General features: G+C 43.1%; 2 protein-coding genes across 2 annotated transcripts in view; one reads left to right on the forward strand and one right to left on the reverse strand.

The window, feature by feature from the left end:
* Positions 1 to 308: 308 nt before the first annotated feature.
* Positions 309 to 5797, forward strand: hyi (hydroxypyruvate isomerase). Its single transcript, XM_042057775.1, has 8 exons — positions 309 to 772; positions 1199 to 1310; positions 1685 to 1799; positions 2595 to 2673; positions 2806 to 2855; positions 3713 to 3782; positions 4469 to 4603; positions 5305 to 5797. Exons 1-8 carry the CDS (start codon positions 574 to 576, stop codon positions 5358 to 5360), a joined length of 816 nt encoding a protein of 271 aa, XP_041913709.1. The 5' UTR covers positions 309 to 573; the 3' UTR covers positions 5361 to 5797.
* Positions 5798 to 6121: 324 nt separating this feature from the next.
* The window catches only part of szt2 (SZT2 subunit of KICSTOR complex), a 127468-nt gene continuing 121067 nt past the window's right edge, over positions 6122 to 12522 (reverse strand). The window contains exons 74-75 of the mRNA XM_042057768.1: positions 8876 to 8944; positions 6122 to 8613 (exon numbers count right to left, since the gene is read on the reverse strand). Coding sequence (XP_041913702.1) covers positions 8470 to 8613; positions 8876 to 8944 — 213 coding nt within the window. The 3' untranslated portion in view covers positions 6122 to 8469. The remainder of the gene's footprint in view (positions 8614 to 8875; positions 8945 to 12522) is intronic.

Below are 12522 nucleotides of genomic sequence, written 5' to 3' on the forward strand. Positions count from 1 at the left end.
TTCATTAGGCTATTGATTGAATTGGCATTGTTTATTATTGCTATTCTCCTTATAGTCTGACCAACATTTTAATTTGTTCCCTGTTAAATGTAAGTATTATATTGTTTTGTATTTGTATGTCGCTTTGGACAAAAGCGTATCCATAACCCTAATTGTGTTTTTATAAACATTAAACAGAACAATGAGTATAGTATATACTATACTATATTATATATAGTGTTTAATGTTTAAAAACACAATGTGTTTTTGTCTCTATTCTAATGTAGCAATAAAGTTGGCTATCAACGTCTGATTTTGTCCCCGTTTCTAGTCGGGACGATTGGACTACAGCACACGTCATGTGTGCACCAGCCTACGTTTCGATGACATACGGCAGTCATCGGTTATAAAAAGTGGGATCAGTCCGAAAATCATTTTCTTGACTCGCAATAACTATCCGTGCAGTTATATAATCAGTCAATTTATTTAGTTAAACATTTACTCTAAAACAACTGGTGCTGCTCGTTTATTTACTGCTGACTGACTGTCCGCACTACAGAGTTGTTCGTTGTCGCCTTGACAAGAGCAGTCACAATGGCCGCGTTAAAATTCTGCGCAAATATCTCCTGGTTGTTTACGGAGTTGCCAGAATTTACTCAAAGGTTGCAGGCGGCTGCGTCCGCTGGCTTTCGTGCTGTTGAAGCTGCTTGGTTGTATGACTGCGACATTGCAAAGCTTGTTGAGGCAAAGAAACAAACAGGTCTTGAGGTTGTGCTGCTGAATACTCCTCCGGGTAAGACAAAATCCCAAAACTTAATGCCCCGTCGTGTTTAAGCCATAGTCTACCATTACACTAGTGAGGGTGGAATTATTATAGGCTACTTCACTACTGTGAAGGTTCATCTGCCACTGTTAACATTCGATTTGGTTATAGTTTTCCCACAATTATTATACGTAAGACGTCATATGTTTTTTTTAATCGAGTTGCCATGTTAATTATTTCTAGGTTTGTTAAAGTTTAATGAAACCCCTGTAGCTAAAGGTCCATTCCTGCCTTTGTTTTAAGTACCATTACAGTATAGCTGGATAGTCAATTTCCCTTGACCCAAACAGCAAGTGTACATACCAATGAGAATGTTACATATGTCTGAAATGAGCCAGAAAATAGCTGTTCAAACAGCCCCCATGAAGAGGCATTCTTTTTGTTGTACTTGTGTAGGGGACATGAAGGGTGGTGACCTTGGTCTGGGGGCCGTGCCAGGCAGAGAGCAGGAGTTCAGAAAGGGCCTGGAGCTGGCTGTGCAGTTTGCCAAAGCACTGGACTGCAAGAGGTACAGAACTCACTCACCATGTGCCTGTGAGCGCATGAACACAGAGAGCAGAGGTTAGACCATATAATTACAGAGACCAGAGGGTGTGCTACATACTGACCACCACATGTATACATCATTATGACAATTAAAACGGTTAATGAGAATTTAACATGGACATCTTCTTTTAAATAAAGTAGGTTTTTTTTTTTTAGGTTGTATGCTCCTTATAGCACCTCTCCTTCACTTGAAATCATTCATGCTGTTAGGAGACACATTGCACTGCTTTGTGGTAGTGTCAGCAAAAACAAGTCTTATAGCCTTAATCTGCAGTGGGTGTTCAGAGCATCAGTGTGTGCAGGTTCCCCACTGTAAACATATTTCTGCTTCGCCAGGATTCACTTGATGGCAGGGAGGGTACCTGTGGGGGCGGACCGCTCGACTGTTACCATGGAGATGGAGACCACCTTTGTCCAGAACCTGAAACACGCTGCAGATGTCCTCTCAAAGGTGACCCTCCTCACTCGCTTGCTTGCTCGCTCCGCTGATGGCACAGAGCCAGAAAGGATGCTCAAGTGTTGATCAGGACACCCCACCCATTTTTTTCATCGCTCAACTTTCAGCAGATCACACACACACACACACTTACTCTCCATATTTTAAAACCTGAGGCTCTCGCGTATATATTTCTGGGTGTAAAATGGGATATTGGAAACAGTTAGGGAATATTTGTACATACTGAGTTTGTGTACAGACTGAGACAGGGTGTAAATAATCCATAATCCATTTGAGCTTTGGGCTTTCACCCCTTTAGTTCTGAGCTTAATAAGATATAGTGTGTCAGCTGCAGTATGTGATTCTGCCAGAGTAACACCTTGGGTGAAAACAACTGATTTACCATTTATTTAAACCTCCATATGACCTCCTGCATCAGTGCATAGATATAATTTAATTGGTAGACAGGTAGGAGGAGTAGGACAGTTCAAGTTAGCCAAGTGACCCAAAGGCAGTCGGAATGACTAGATGTTTTCTCAGTGCATTAATGTAGTCTAAATGATGGCCATCATGATGGAGGAAGAATTTCACTAAAACGTTATTCACAATACTGTTTCAAGATAGTACAGTATAATCATAGCATACTGTATCTCTTAGAGTATACTTTAGTTCTTACTGTAGTATAATAAAGCATATTTTAGTTCTTGATCTAGAATAAAGCACAATTTAGTTCCCACTCTAGTATAATAGAATATAGTTCTTCACAGAAGGTTAATGGTGCATTACGTAAACTTGCTTCTCTGCTAACAGGAAGGAATTCTGGGCCTGATTGAGCCTATCAACACTAGGATAACCGACCCACTGTATTTTCTAAACTCTCCACATCAGGGTAAGAATGCACTGATTGCAGATATTGCCTAAGGCTGGACCTGAGTGTTAGCGGAGTGTTTGCTTTTTCAGTGCCAAGTATTCCATTGCTTTGTACACGCTGTCCGTGTGTTTTTATTTTATTTTTTTATAGCGGCTGATATTCTGCAAAAAGTCGGCCACTCCAGCATTAAACTGCAGATGGTAAGTGTGTTGCACTCCATGTAAAGCAATCAAGAAAACTACATTTAGGGCTTCACACAGACACAGAGCGTGGAATAGAGGGAGACAGAGAACAACAGAACTGGATTGCACAGTTTACTTTTTCCATCTGTGCTTTTAGTGATTGTTGTGAAAAGCTTTGCTCCAGGTTAAGAGAAAGGTAATAACGTGTCCCTCTTTGAGTGCATGCTATTAGTTTTTACTCATGTCAGTCGACTGTAATAAGGACATTTTATATAAAGTGGGCCCATAAATAGCTTTCTTGAGGCATAGTAACAAATATGAGCTAAACGCTCTCTCAGGAAACTTCGCTTTGGATACCCCCCCCCCCCCCCCCACACACACACATACATACAGCGGTTCCAGTGCAGTCATTAACGGATAAGGATGTTGATGCTATTTTTGTCCTTTGTAATTCCCTTTATTCTGTTAGCTCTCTTCCTTCCTTCACACACACACACACACACACACACACATATAGTGGAAAGACAGACACAATAAAAGCAAAAAGCGAGTTGCTGACAGAGCAGCAGAGTCCATTAGCTGTCCTGCAGCTCATAGGTTTGTTGACAGGCGTCAGGGGCAAGGCGGCGGAGCCGGCGCGCCGTTTCTGTGAATGGCCGCTCAGAGCATCTTTGAGCTGTCACCCGGCACATAAAAGCCAGCAGCTGCAGTGAAGTATGATTAAACACAGTCCAGAGCAGCAAGGCAAGGCTGAGTCGAGGCAGCGGCAGAGGGACGTGGGATGGGAAGTGCTTCTTTAAATCACCACAGAATTCTGCTGTGGAATCAGTCTCTGTTGACAGGAGCCATTTTGTTTTCCACCCTGCAAAACACAGGATGTCTACCACTGGCAAATAATGGATGGAAACTTGACACAGAACATCCGGAAGTATTTCCCCCTCATAGGCAAGTGTGTGTATGTGTGTTTACAAGAAAATTTTACATATTTTATTTTTTATACAAGTCCAGATACATGGGTATTGTGTGGAATATCATAAAGCCTCGTATTATATCACCAGCAGGTCCTGATTAATGAAAAATAGCAGTTCTCACACCCACAGAATGAGAAACTTTTAAGTGTTGTATCAGTAGTATTTAATTATTAGCATACTTCCAGTGAGTTGTGCTCTTTCTAATGCCTTATTTCAATAAACATAAACACCTCTTCAGATGAAGGGAAAACACAGGGCGTGAGGTCAATCTGAAGATGTCAAAAGAGAAGAGATGTTTAATTTAGTTTAAATGTATTTTGGGAGCAGTTCCACTGACTGGTCAGTACAGTCCAATGTTCTTTTTCTTTAACAAGCAGCTATCAGTCAGCACTCACAGCAGCTACACCCCCCCCCCCCTTGTCTGGCAGAGGACCTCTCTGAAAGGATATCAATAATCTCCATCCTGAGAACGCCCTCAGAAGAGTGGCTGTGGCCACACATATATCAACAAATGGTCTGTGTTGACATTGCTGAAAGCCTCTAAAAGCCTGTGCATCAAACCCTCCTCTCTAGTCTTATGTGTGTGTGAGTCCATGAGTACGTCCTATCCATTACCGATGAGTGAGTAACAGGCCGTCTGTACTGCCGCCCGTGCCACAGGTCACGTCCAGATCGCCCAGGTGCCGGGTCGGCATGAGCCAGACAGTGCCGGAGAGCTGAACTTCCCCTACCTCTTCAGCCTGCTGGAGGAGCTGGGCTACCAGGGATATGTCGGCTGTGAATACAAACCAGCGGGTAAGTGCACCACTACACCATCCCACTTCAACCCAGTGGAACCTTCGGCAGGGATTCATTTCCGTCTGTGTCTTAACCAGGGCTTCTCCATCCTCGCCCACTCCCCACCGTCCTGTACCTCCACCTCACCCCACCCCCTGCTTGCTTTTCCATCTCTCCAACGTGCTCACGTACCTGGCTGAGCGCTCAGGAGTACGTAGCACCTCTGGTCAGCTGAATAAAGCAGATTCAGACGATCAGGAGTCTTCTAATTACACAAAAGGTGTCAGGTCAGGTGCTTAGAGAGCCAGGGGAGGTGGATGACAGTCAGAGCAGGGTGTGGGAGTTGATGGATTAAGAACTTCTGTAAGTAGCTGTTTTTAGGTAGAGGCACAGCAGAGGGTTTTTTCCCTCTGTATCTCTCTGAAGTGAGATTTCTATTTGCATGATTTTACCTCGGAAATCCGAGAGAGGAATGAGAAGAGGCGAAGGCGCTTATTACAGCCTAAAAGTCTCTGTTGCTAGAACAGCTCCCCTAAAATTATGATATGTTTTATATATTAATGATAACAATGAAAGCAATTTAAACAAAAGTAGTTAATTTCATTTTATGGTATGCTGTGCAATGCTCTGTGTTTCCCGTATTTCATGAGTTCAAGGTTGTTAATGCATTTGAAAAAAAGAGTCTGAAAACTCTAAACGGCTCCTGTTTGTGTTTTTAGGCTCCACGGTGGATGGTTTGAAGTGGGCTCAGGATTACTGGAGTTGTCACAAGTGATGTGCCGGCAGCCAAATAAGCATGCAGGAGGTGGACTTGTGGGACAGACTTCAACTGTGGGCATCTTTTTAAGATGTATGACATCACTTGAAACACAATGAAGGATGAAGAACACCATTCAGTGATTGTTGCAACCCGTTTGGCTGTTCATTAGAATGGTCCCTCCGGGGCAGTCAGGCATGTCATTCAGACGGTATAAAAAAAGGATTCCGACTGATTCAGGATTATCCTATTTTATCCTATTTGACATCTTTTGTTTAATCATTATTTGGCCAGATGACCAATGATGACCTGGACACCCCATTCCAATTAGAACATTTAGCAATGGACAAGCAAGTCAACCAACTACAAAATATTGACCGCTGTTGAAATGTTTTAACATTCCTTTTAAAATCTGGTCAAATAAAAAAATAACCCTTGTGTAGTGGTGGTTTGAACTGATGGTTGTAGTATCCCTTTGTCTCCTGTCTCCTCCACAAGACTCAATGTATACAGTAAGCTGATTGATGTATATGCAAGTTGGCCAAAAACCTGAAGTTCAGATGCTTTCTAACAAGTTTAAGTTCTGTTGCCAAGCACCATTAGAATGGAATAGAATTTGGCAGCAAAATTCTTCTGCTTAATTTCCTTCCAGTGATGGGAGTCTGCTCCCGCACCACATTACATTTTAATGAACAGCCTCTCCTTCAGAATTCTTACTGAGGAGCTTTAGTACTGCATAAGGTTTGTGTTGCGACCATTTATTTACTGTGAGAAAAATGTCCTCGTCATAAACTGACCATTTGGTTTTTATTTTTGTTTGCAGTGAATAGTTACAAATCCATTTGTAAGTACATCATTTACAGCAGTTCACCTCGATTCTAACACTGCCTCAAAATACTACTGTATGAACGGCCAATCATTAGCATTTTGTAATAAGTATTAGATTACATTAAATATCCAGTGTCTCATCTTTGTGGATCTTAAAATGTACATCGTCTTGCTTAAAAGCCCACAATCAATACTTAATTGTTTTATCCCCCTTAAAATGAGGAACTCATACAAAAGAAAAACAAACAAACAAAAAAAAAACGTACACAATTATTTTTGGTTTCCTTCAAGTGAACTTAAGGTCGTGTAGACTCAGTATTGCAATAAATGTATAGTACAGCTCCAAGATGTTTGTGTGGGTGGCGTCAGCGCACCAAATTGGGATGCCTTGACAAATCAGACCCCTTCCTTCCTCCCTTCCTTCCATCCTTCTTTTTTCCCCCTCTTTCTTTTCCCCTTCATCATCCCTCCTGTCCTCTCTGTAAACTGGGGTCTGGTAGGCTTCTCGGTTCGGGTCGGCCCGCCACTGTGCCAGAATTAATCAGAAGCCTAATTGGATTTTTGGAGATTCTCCTTGCAAGGTCGACACAATAATATAATATCACTGCTTGCGTTGCATCGTTAAGGAATGGCGGGCGAGAGGAGAGAGAGAGAAGGAAGGCACTTCGGGGATGAAGATATGGCAGTGAGCGGGGGGGGGGGGGGGGGATTAGGGAGCACGTCTGACATTGTAGAAATACAAATGGTGGGCGGAAATCAATTACCCACTACTGACAGCTGTTATGGCCGCGATCTCACTTGCCTCGGTGGAGGAGGATAAAGAAATAAAAAGAATTCTGCAGAGAATTGTACCCTGGTCAAGAGCGAGTAGGCAGACATGGCAGCTGACTGTAAACGGGCCAGATCTGGACCACATTTAGGCCGGATCCGAACCAACGGTTGCTGCTCAGAGCACTACACTAAAGCACTACACACACAAACGGGTGGTCGTGTCTGTCTGACTTCCTTTCTCAACCACGCAAGATGTATACAGGAAACCGAGGTATAGAATATTTATACATGCTGGGCAACAACTGAGAATTTCAGGTACTTTCCAACGTTCTGTTTGAGTTCTGTTGTCAAGCTCCACAATAACGGAAAACAATTCATCAGTAAACTGGTCTGCTTAAGTTCTGTCCTATGATGGAGTCTGTTCCTGCTACACAATACTTTTTTATTAAAGACTCTCCCCATAGAGACTAAGCCCGAGGTGAGTGAACTTTGTGGGTCTGAGGAAAGATAAAGTGGGATGTTGGGTGGGGTGGAGGGGACTTATTAAAACGTTACACCAAATGTTACACTACAAAACTTTCACCATGTTGAGAGAGGAAACATAATGTTAACAGTTATTTGACACATTCATACCCGCCTCTCCAAACGCTTAGGATGAGAACAAGGCTGCAGTTCTGCTTCACATTCTAACACACTCAAGTAGATAAGATGTGGGTAGCTAGGCAAGTTACCAAAGGACACAGTGAAGAGAAATACGTGAAACAGAGAGAGAGAGAGAGATGAAAATTGCTTCGGCAAACAAGTGCAGTCCTGAAATGCTCTTAAGGCCGATGTGGCACAATCGGCCTCTCTCTCTGCAGTCGATGCAGTCGAGAACGGCATGCATTCTGTGGCCAATTGGCCAAGTGTTTTTTGTTTTTTTTGTAAAGGCAACAAAATTGCATAAATGGGAAGCTCATGGTACGCTGCCCCGGTACAATAAGCACTTCAGATTTGAGAGTTTTTCAGTCGAAAAAAAAAAAAAAAAAGGGAGACCTTCGTGATGAGGTAGTGTTCAACCCTCGCCTCATTGTGTGCCAGTAAAGTGCCCAGTAGAAGGGCCAAATGCCCACTTGAGTGGCGAGTGACCAGGAAGTCACGGCATGGCACGGCGTGGCCTGGCGCTGAATAAGCCTCCTTCAGGTGAAATGGACTGTCAGTGTTAGCGTAGTGCAGCGCTACGCTACGCAGCTCAGCTTCTCTGGCCAGTGTTGTTGAGAGTGATTGAGATCAATGGATCTCAGAGAGAGGGGGGGGGTAAATGACCGGGGGCCCATGGAGGATGTGTCCTACATTTGGCACTACATGGCAGCAGCAGAAGCAGCAGCACCCCCCCGACTCACCACACACACACACACACTTAATACCCGCGGCACAGTTTAACATCTGACAACAGTGGCAAGCCACAATTCCCACTCCAGTGCTCTCCATCCCCCACACCCCATACCCCCCTCCACCTCCCTCCCTCTCCATGTCCCTCTCCGCCTCTTCACAGGAGGCCGGTCCAGAGGTTGAAGCAGGCGGTATTGACCACTGACTCCAGGTGGTGGTACATGGAGACCAGCTGTGGCGGGGGACTTGTGCTGGGCGGCTGCTGGGTGGGGAGGGGTTCCCGGAACACCACCTTCAGACTCTGAAAGGGAAAGGGTGGTGTGTGAGTGTGTGTGTGTGTGTGTGTATGTGCAAACAGAAGGAGTTGGGGGGGGGGGGGGGGGGGGGGGCGTTGGGCGGTTGTATAATTAAAATTCTATCACTCCTGCCACAGTGGTAGTCACCAGGCTGCTAGTGAGGTTATGTAAAACACTGGAGCGAATTAGTGTTATCAGGGAAAAAAGGGGGAAAAAAAAGTCAGCCGGGTTTGGATCAGGATCCGTCTGTGCACAGCTGGTACTTACCGTTTTGCCCGCCTGGGCGTCAAGAAAGACCAGCACAAAGCAGTCGGTGAACTTCTGATTCAGAACAGCCTGAGGAATGGGAAGTGAGAGAGAGAGAGAGCAGAGAGAGAGAGAGAGAGAGAGGGAATGAGTGGCAGAGAGAGAGAGAGAGAGAGAGAGAGAGAGAGAGAGAGAAATTTAAATGGCACATAATGAAAGGTCTCTAATAAAAGTCTGAATTTGTCAAATTTTTTCCAGTGCTTAAAATGAACCCCAGGCTCCACGGTTCATTAACAGTGCTCCAGAGTTTGCCATTTAAAAAAAAAAAAAAAGAAAATATATGGAAAATAAAAACACCCTCAGCGCCCCTCCCCACTGGATGGAACAAAGCAGGCTGTTGTTTCTGCCTTGCCTTTGCTGCGGGTGGAGCAGGCAGGTGGAGGTGGGTGGAGGGGAGGCTGGGGCAGAGAGGGGCAGGCTGGGCTCCTGTCATCAGCCCAGGCAATCTCCAGCCTCTCAACCGCAGCCCGTCCCTTTTGATCTCAGGCCTGGCAATTACCAAATTAAGCAGGGACTAACCTCCTGACACTCCTGAGGAGCTGACAATTATTCCCCTTAAGATTCCCATAATCCCCCTTGAGAGCCGCTTCGCAATTTTTTTCCCTTTCTTTTTTTTCCCACGTTTCCTTTAACAAGATGCCAACACTCACTTCAAAACCACAGAGGTCTTGGAATTTGTTGAATTGATTATTTCTTTTTTTGAAAAAAAAAAAAAAAAAAAAAAAAAAAAAAAACTTTCAGTAAAGTTCTTCCCTCTGATTTGAGCTGTGGAAATGGTGGAAGTTTCATTTCAGTAAAGTTCAAGGTGACTCCGAGCAGAGCTGTTGCCGGGCTGCTTTTGGCCTAAACTTTAATTTGAGCAAAAAGTGTATCCTGTGAAAAAGAACACAATGGCACCAAGTGCAGAAATGGAGGGGAATTAATTACAGGACCCTACTTGTGGATGCTGCTCTGTGCTAACCTTAGACTGAATTAAAGGCCTACTTGTAACACACACACACACACACACACACACACACACACAGGCTTATGCACACACATGCCCATACACACACATATGGTTATACACACACATGCCCATACACGCACACGCACACACACATATGGTTATACACACACATGCCCATACACGCACATGCACACACACATACACACACACACACATACGCACACACACACACACACAAAACACTGAAACCCTACAAAGTAGCTGGGAACTCTCTGATCAGTTTTGGCACTCTTTGCCTCCAGCTTAAAATGACGGTGATGATGTTGGGAGCACAACACGCTGCATTGAGTCAGCCCTGACTTAGAGGGAAGAGAGCGCGAGCGAGAATGAGTGCACCATGAGAAGAGATAAGCTGCCTGGTTGGAGGCTTTTTAATCAAGGCTGTTAGTTTGGCTGGCTGGCTTGTTTGGCTTTATTAAATCACAAGCTGACGCGTAACAGCACGAGAGGCCAGTCCTCAGGCATGGGCAGGAACATCTCTACAGTACTTTCTTGGGGAGATAATGGAGGTCTGGGCCATGAGCTGGAGCAAGTGATCCAAGACTTTGGGCACTCATTTAAGTGGCTTATCAACAAGCAAAGTTTTAGAGCATGAACTTTAGCCATCGTGTGTGGCGTGTGGCATGTTTAGTTAGACCTAAAGGGCTCAACATGCTTCTGCGTCAACTCCAGTTTAAATTATGTTAGCAGGTGAACTTTAGCACAACTGGCCACAAAGTACTGCTTACTGGCGAAGTGCTAAGACTTTGCACTTTGCCCATAATTCACATTAGGGGCCTTTATGTCAGTTAAAAGAGGAGAACTTACTTCACTCCCCAAATACAACCATTTTGGAGACAGATATGTCAAGACATTTGCGTCAGAATGTGTCACACTTAAGCTTTCACTAAATGCCTAGAGCGAACACTCGTGTTACAAATCAATGGTTCAGCATTCCATCATCCAGGTTTCGCACAAACAAAAATGATGCATGGTTTTGTACATAGAAATAGTCAAAATATCCTAAAAAAGTTAATGTTTTGATGATCTTGTCTCTCAAAGAGGTATTTCACAAAACCTAGATAATGGATTAAAAGATGGGATTTTGTTTTGGCAATTCTGGCTGAATTTAGCCTTGATTTGATTTCACAAAAGCAATGGCACATATGTTACCACAGGGATTTATTCTGTGCGGCAAAAAAGATTTAGACTCTCAGAAAACATTCTGACCTTTGAAACAAAAGTGCAGTTCAACTTAAAGGCAAAACAAAATTTAAATTATTTGATCTTTCGACTTGCAAACAGATTATTTTTTTCTTTAAAAAGCCTACCTTGGAATTCTGTTGGAAGAATCTTGTACGTTTCTTCATAACCCTCCAACAAAAGCGACACTACACTACTGACTCAGACTGTTGGAGACTATGTCAAACAGATAATGCAAATCACTATCACATATTTTGGTCCTGCCCAGTGCTAGTCCCTTACTGGATAAGAGTCCATCAGGTTTTACAAGAGGTTTTCCGAGTTACTATTCCCTTTAGATTTGACATTCTATACTTGAGTAACTTTCCAAAAGAGATACATGCTAAGGACAAGAAACTTATGTCCATCTTACTAGCAGCATGTAGAAAGGCCATAACTCGTAAATGGCTAAAGCAACAGGCTCCTTTGATTGATGACTGGATAGACATAGTTTATGATATATACAAAATGGAAAGATTGACATATCTCCAACTCCGGCAAGAAGATTTTGATAGCATATGGGTTAAGTGGACCTTTTATATTGCTCCCAGAAGAGTAGATTTTATATAACGTATACTGTATATACTTAATTTAAGTACACACATTCCTCCCAGTTCTATAATGTATATAGTTCTGTTTATGGTACCAGACAGACCTTTTATTGAAGGCCATGGACAAGTTATCAAAAGACAGTCAAGTGTCTTCTTTGTTTGCTTGTACTATATGTTTGCTTTTTCTGTATGTGAATCACATGAGAAATGTGATGGGTAATAACCTGGAGATTGGCCAGATGTTTTTTTGATTGTACTAATGTGAGTGGTATTGCTTATCTAAGTCTTATGTCCCGGATTTGCTTTTTTGTTTTTCATGCTTATGAGTGTACAGTTGTTGGGCAGGATGCAAGGTGTCTTTAATGATGAATATTTTCTGTAATGCTCTGGATACCAATAAAAATAAATAAATAAATAAATAAAAAAAAAGGCCTACCTTGATTTTTGTTCTTAAAGCTGTGTTTTTTGCTTGGAGTTTTATTTTTATGCCTCATTAAAAAAGACACAAAATTGACGCCACACAGCAGAGGAGCTGCTGCCGATGTTTTTACACAAACTCCATTACAACTTTATTGCATCATTCTAGTGACTACTATTGTGCTCAAAGGTAGAAAGCAGAGTAATCAGGTAATGTCAGTGTGTGTGTGTGTGTGTGTGTGTGTGTGTGTGTGTGTGTGTGTGTGTTGGGACTTTACCAGGTATTGGATGCCACTGTCGTCCACAACTTTATTGCATCATTCTAGTGACTACTATTGTGCTCAAAGGTAGAAAGCAAAGTAATCAGGTAATGTCAGTGTGTGTGTGTGTATGTGTGTGTGTGTGTGTGT

The sequence above is a fragment of the Alosa sapidissima genome, chromosome 12 (assembly GCF_018492685.1).
Source record: "Alosa sapidissima isolate fAloSap1 chromosome 12, fAloSap1.pri, whole genome shotgun sequence".
Lineage (NCBI taxonomy): Eukaryota > Metazoa > Chordata > Actinopteri > Clupeiformes > Clupeidae > Alosa > Alosa sapidissima.

Excerpts from the sequence above, each read along its gene's own strand:
- hyi (XM_042057775.1), top strand. The coding sequence starts at position 574 with ATGGCCGCGTTAAAATTCTGCGCAAATATCTCCTGGTTGTTTACGGAG. Across the intron at positions 1,311-1,684 it reads AAAGCACTGGACTGCAAGAG|GATTCACTTGATGGCAGGGA; the intron begins GTACAGAACTCA and ends CTGCTTCGCCAG. Across the intron at positions 4,604-5,304 it reads CTGTGAATACAAACCAGCGG|GCTCCACGGTGGATGGTTTG; the intron begins GTAAGTGCACCA and ends TTGTGTTTTTAG.